The following is a 7,247-nucleotide window of genomic DNA, read 5'->3' as shown; positions in this document are numbered from 1 at the left end:
AAAGCTTGCCATCCTCGTCGGGAAGTGTAAAAGAGCGAAATAACTTTCTAGAAAAGCATTAAGCCAAATGATTATGATCGCATGATTAACAAACGTGCGAATCGATTTGGCTGGATGATTCAAAAGAACCGTTTGTTTAGAACGATTCGAAAGAACGATTAATTCGCGAATCGGACAAACACCATGACTCTTTTAACTCAATGTGTTCACACACCGTGTCTTTCTTTGAGAGAGTTTTGCCACGTCTGGTATGCATTTAATGCTGAAGAAACAGTTCAGAAAACTGCGGCGCGAAACTTCTCCAGCATGAAGCCGTGGTTCAATGAACGAGTCTGCGCTTTATTCCGCAGTAACTGGCAGCATACCTTAACATACTGGAGTGTGTTCTTCAGTTTTGGACTGTGTGTCGCTTTTCTGGGTCCGACCATCCTGGACCTGCGATGTCAGACCCAGTCTAGCCTACAGGAGATCACTTTGGTCTTCTTCTCCCAGCAGTTTTTCCTATTCATTGGAAGCACCATTGGAGGATTCTTCAGTAAAACGTGAGTATTTTTTTGGGAGAGAATATAAAGCCCTTAATTAAGAAATTATTATATTATTTACATATAATTGGATATTGATTTTATTTTATTCGATATCGAGATTTTATTTTTACTGTTGTGAACTACTTAGTTGCTTCCACACAATGTAGCCTATTGTCATTCAAAGTTAATACTTCCCTTACGTTCTAATGTTGTTTATTTCAGTGTTTTCTACTTCTTTTAGTGAAATTCAAATGAATTAGGCTATGCTTCTATTGTCATCGAGCTGATGACGAGAGATGTGATTTATTTAAATGAACAATCATTTACACACACACACACACACACACACACACACACACACACACACACACACACACACACATATATATATATACTAATAGCTAAATACTAAATACTTTAATCTTTGGCTAGTAGTACTACAAACTAAAAATTGTCAAGTACAAAATTGTGGCTGTGTGGAATACCCATAAGCCCTTGCACTTGAATAAATTATGGATGTTTGGTCAAGACAAGGTAACTTGGCCTAAGTAGAAATATAATAACTGTTATAAAAAAAAATTATAAATAAAAACAATTATCTCTCTCTCTCTCTCTCTCTCTCTCTCTCTATATATATATATATAGAGAGAGAGAGAGAGAGAGAGAGTTTTAATTCTTACTGACTATTGTTGTTGTAGCTGGTTGATAGTTGATATTTTTGTGAAATCAACATTAGGGTGATTAGCGATACCTCTGGTTAAATTTAAGTAATTCTTTTCTACTCAATTGTATTTTAAAAGAGTGCAGATTTATAGGGGGCCTGGGTAGCTCAGCATGTAAAGATGCTGACTACCACCCCTGGAGTAGCAAGTTCGAATCCAGGGTGTTCTGAGTGACTCCAGCCAGGTCTTCTAAACAATCAAATTGGCCCGGTTGCTAGGGAGGGTAGATTCACTTGGGGTAACTATAATGTGGTTCTCGCTTTCGGTGGGGCACATGGCGAGTTGTGTGAGGATGCTGTGGAGAATAGCTTGCAGCCTCCACACATGCTATGGCGAGTCTTTACGCCACCACGAGGACTTAGAGCACATTGGGAATTGGGCATTCCAAATTGTGGAGAAAAGAGGAGAAATGAATAAATAAGAATGAAAGAAGTTCTGAGGAGGATCCAATGTACCATAAGAGTCCAGTCATAATTTCCTTTACACTGCATAAGACATGTTATAACTCAGTTTAAATACTTAAATAAAAACAATGATACTTTAATTACAGATGAGTTAAGTGTACTTGTAATTAGTTAACTGTACTTATATAATGAAGTTCACTTCATTATATAAGTGAGTATGTGTACTTCGATTTTTCAAGTAAATCGGTTTGCATGCTTTTTCGAATTCATTCGATTTTTACTCTACATCTATAAGTATATATCTTGTACACTTCCTCATAAAGCATTTTGTTTTGGCACTAATTGTTTCCTTTCGAAATTTGAATATAATATCAAAGCGAACAAAAAGTTAATTTGGGGATTTTCTAACAAAAATAAGATCTGATCCATCCATGGCTTCTGTTTTTGTTTGGAAAAACCCTGTTGTGGTCATGTGTTCATTAAAGTCGGGCTGTCTCAGTGGGGTTATTCAATTAGTGTGTGACTCGAGCCATAAAAACACATGCAGACTGTTTGCATGGCAGATCTGATAAACAAATAAAACTTTTTCTTTCTTTATATTTGGAGTTATTTTCTTATTGCTCAAAAATGTCAGGATGTGTAGAAAAAACATTTAGTTTGTTTTTATAATTTACTTTAAATTGAGTAATAGATTTTAAGGTTATATTTAAACAGTATGTCCCTGACATACTGTAGTTACCTCTACTGATAATCAATATCTAATTTAGTTTACAGTTTGATTTGTATATCACTTACAACTCTGAGATACTGTAAAGCATGGAAATTGTCCATGATTAGTATTTATATAATATAAAATAATACAATACAATATAATACAATACAACATAGTATAATATAATACATTATACTATAGTATAGTATAATATAATACAATACAGTATAGTATAAAATAGTATAATACAATAAAATATATATATATATAAATTATAATATAATACAATATAATAGAATATAGAATAGTATAATATAATTTTGTATAATATAACATAATATAGTATAGTGCAATACAATACAGTATAAAATAGTATTGTATAAATAATACAATACAAAACAATACAGTACAATATAGTATAATACAATAAAATATATATTATAATATAATATAGTATAGTGCAATACAAACAATATAATATAGTATAATATAATATAATACAATACAGTACAGTATAGTATAATATAATATAGTACAATACAAAACATTACAATATAATACAGTATAATATAATATAATAATACAGTATAATACAATACAGAACATTATAGTATAATATAGTATAGTACAATACAATAAAATATATTATAGTATAATATAATATAATAATACAGTATAATACAATACAGAACAGTATAGTATAATATAGTATAATACGATACAATACAATATATTATAGTATAATTTAATATAATAATACAGTATAATACAATACAGAACATTATAGTATAATATAGTATAGTACAATACAATAAAATATATTATAGTATAATTTAATATAATAATACAGTATAATACAATACAGAACATTATAGTATAATATAGTATAGTACAATACTGCCCTACAAAGGCAAAACGCCGTAACATCATGTTTGGTCAAAAATGAGTTAATGTCATTTTTGGGGTATTCAAGACCTCCTTTATCATGTGAATAAATATCGTGAGTCAATTTGATTGTTTTAACGAGAAATTAAAGGGCTATGACAACTGTAACATCCAAAACCATACGAGAAACCACAGCAGAACGCCGTAACAGTTGTTACGGCTCTTAGCCTTTGTTCCGGCACGCTGAATTTGAGTTTAAGGTGTTCTGACTTTGTTTCGCCTGGCATCAAGAGAGATGTTACGGTGCCGCTGTGATGTTACTGTACTCTGGCTTTGTCATACTGTCAAAGATTACCGCTCTTTTATTGTCACCAAACCGTGTAACATACACACGACACATCTTTGAAATAAAGTGTAGACTGCCGACTGCTTGTTTGTATTATTACTCTGTGATAGCGATGTGATAGGGCGATGGTTCAGATCTGTCAATGTCAGTGACAGCCCGGAGCTATATTTACCTAAATTTAATCGGTGTCACGTAAATTAGCGCTAACGTTGACGCTGACATTCGCCTCACATCAGATGCTGAAAACCAAATATTAAATACAGAGGCATCCTACCTTTCCATGCAATCCGATATAATCCATAGAAGATATAATCCATAGCAATGCACGTCATCTGCTGTATCCACAACAATCCATACGTGTTTGAGCCATATTTCCTTCTTGCAGGTGTTCACGTCAGATTTTACAGCTGGTTATCGCTAACGTCCGTACAAAGTAGGCTAACCTAAATAGTAAAAGTAATTCCAACTTTTTTTCGGTATACTCTGTCTATATTATCTCAGAATTAAAAAGTAGTAATCCAAGTCAAGTTCGTTGACTGAGCATCTTGAGCAGTTTGGACTTCAAAGTTTAACCCTTTAAGACCCTCCCCCTTTTTTCGCATAGACATGAAAATCACTATCCAAACTTAAATGGTTGTATTTCAAGAATGCTTTGTCATATATACCTATGGACAAGTTGTGTTCCAAATTTTAGGTTGATATCTCAAAAAATTAGCTTTCAGTAAGATTTTATTTGGGCGCAGTAAAAAACTTGGAATGAGCAGTCTCTAATCTCTAATGTATTGGTCTAATGTTTAATTAATTATTACTCTATATCTTGCATTTAAATACATATACCTTTGTATTCAATTATAATTAAATTATCTTTATTGTGAAAATATGTATTGTATTTATTCATACTGTACATACTGTACTGCAAAGTAACTTATCTGTTATACTGTTTAACTGTGTTAGTGTTGCCGCACTATCCTGATCATTATAGCACTAAATAGGAACAACCAAAGGTCTTCTATATAATTTAAATAAATACCATGATGACTAGACCTTGGTTAGGTGTTCTTATAATGGATGTAAGTATGGTGAACAGCAAGTAAATATTGATTATATGTCAGTTACGGCCTTTTGCCTTTGCATGACTCCTGATTTTTGGCACATGATACAAAGGCAGAGTACATTAACTGCCAATGAAGGGTCAAAGGTCAATTTTGAGCTCAAGATTTTTTGCATACAAACATTTCTTCTGTATAGCAACTAGTTGTGAAATTTTGGGAGTCCTACCTATAATACTTTTGTCTGGACAAAACAGAAACTTTAAAGTCATTTTTCTCAGTTTCACACTCTAGTGAGTTAAGGTCTTTTGCTTTTGCAGGGCAGAATACAATACAATAAAATATATTATATTATAGTATAATATAATATAATAATACAGTATAATACAATACAGAACATTATAGTATAATATAGTATAGTACAATACAATACAATACAATATAATATAATAATACAGTATAATACAATACAGAACAGTATAGTATAATATAGTATAGTACAATACAATACAATATATTATAGTATAATATAATATAATAATAACAGTATAATACAATACAGTATAGTATAATATACTATAGTACAATACAATACAATATATTATAGTATAATATAATAATATAGTATAATACAATACAGAACAGTATAGTATAATATAGTATAATACAATACAATACAATACAATATAATATAATATAATATAATAATACAGTACAATACAATACAGTACAGTATATTATAATATACACTCACCTAAAGGATTATTAGGAACACCATACTAATACTGTGTTTGACCCCCTTTCACCTTCAGAACTGCCTTAATTCTGCGTGGCATTGATTCAACAAGGTGCTGAAAGCATTCTTTAGAAATGTTGGCCCATATTGATAGGATAGCATCTTGCAGTTGATGGAGATTTGTGGGATGCACATCCAGGGCACGAAGCTCCCGTAACACCACATCCCAAAGATGCTCTATTGGGTTGAGATCTGGTGACTGTGGGGGCCATTTTAGTACAGTGAACTCATTGTCATGTTCAAGAAACCAATTTGAAATGATTCGAGCTTTGTGACATGGTGCATTATCCTGCTGGAAGTAGCCATCAGAGGATGGGTACATGGTGGCCATAAAGGGATGGACATGGTCAGAAACAATGCTCAGGTAGGCCGTGGCATTTAAACGATGCCCAATTGGCACTAAGGGGCCTAAAGTGTGCCAAGAAAACATCCCCCACACCATTACACCACCAACACCAGCCTGCACAGTGGTAACAAGGCATGATGGATCCATGTTCTCATTCTGTTTACGCCAAATTCTGACTCTACCATCTGAATGTCTCAACAGAAATCGAGACTCATCAGACCAGGCAACATTTTTCCAGTCTTCAACTGTCCAATTTTGGTGAGCTCTAGCAAATTGTAGCCTCTTTTTCCTATTTGTAGTGGAGATGAGTGGTACCCAGTGGGGTCTTCTGCTGTTGTAGCCCATCCGCCTCAAGGTTGTGCGTGTTGTGGCTTCACAAATGCTTTGCTGCATACCTCGGTTGTAACGAGTGGTTATTTCAGGCAAAGTTGCTCTTCTATCAGCTTGAATCAGTCGGCCCATTCTCCTCTGACCTCTAGCATCAACATGGCATTTTCGCCCACAGGACTGCCGCATACTGGATGTTTTTCCCTTTTCACACCATTCTTTGTAAACCCTAGAAATGGTTGTGTGTGAAATCCCAGTAACTGAGCAGATTGTGAAATACTCAGACCGGCCCGTCTGGCACCAACAACCATGCCACGCTCAAAATTGCTTAAATCACCTTTCTTTCCCATTCTGACATTCAGTTTGGAGTTCAGGAGATTGTCTTGACCAGGACCACACCCCTAAATGCATTGAAGCAACTGCCATGTGATTGGTTGATTAGATAATTGCATTAATGAGAAATTGAACAGGTGTTCCTAATAATCCTTTAGGTGAGTGTATGTATGGTACGATACAAAACAATACAATACAATATAATATAGTATAATACAATACAATACAGTATAGTATAAAATTGTATAATACAATAAAATATATATATATATATATATATATATATATATATATATATACATATAATACAATATAATATAATATAGTATAGTACAATACAATACAATATAAAATAGTATTGTATAAATAATACAATACAATATAGTATAAAATAATACAATACAATACAGTACAATATAGTATAATACAATAACATATATATTATAATATAATACAAAACAATACAATATAATATAGTATATTATAATATAATATTGTACAGTACAATACAAACAATACAATACAATATAATATAATACAATACAATAATACAGTATAATACAATACAGAACATTATAGTATAATATAATATAATAATACAATATAATACAATACAGAACATTATAGTATAATATAGTATAGTACAATACAATAAAATATATTATAGTATAATATAATATAATAATACAATATAATACAATACAGAACATTATAGTATAATATAGTATAGTACAATACAATACAATATAATGTAATACAATATAATAAAATCAATAAAATCAAAATCTTAGACTGGTAATTTC

The 7,247-nt window shown here is 32.0% G+C and overlaps 1 protein-coding gene across 1 annotated transcript in view; it reads left to right on the top strand.

The window, feature by feature from the left end:
• The first annotated feature begins 240 nt into the window (after positions 1 to 240).
• LOC127632648 (major facilitator superfamily domain-containing protein 4A-like) overlaps positions 241 to 7,247 on the top strand; it is a 29,845-nt gene continuing 22,838 nt past the window's right edge. The window contains exon 1 of the mRNA XM_052111354.1: positions 241 to 542. Coding sequence (XP_051967314.1) covers positions 307 to 542 — 236 coding nt within the window. The 5' untranslated portion in view covers positions 241 to 306. The remainder of the gene's footprint in view (positions 543 to 7,247) is intronic.

Source organism: Xyrauchen texanus, chromosome 39 (genome assembly GCF_025860055.1).
Source record: "Xyrauchen texanus isolate HMW12.3.18 chromosome 39, RBS_HiC_50CHRs, whole genome shotgun sequence".
In the NCBI taxonomy this organism is placed as follows: domain Eukaryota; kingdom Metazoa; phylum Chordata; class Actinopteri; order Cypriniformes; family Catostomidae; genus Xyrauchen; species Xyrauchen texanus.
Note: the sequence above shows the minus strand (reverse complement) of the source record. Positions and strands in the feature narration are given on the sequence as shown.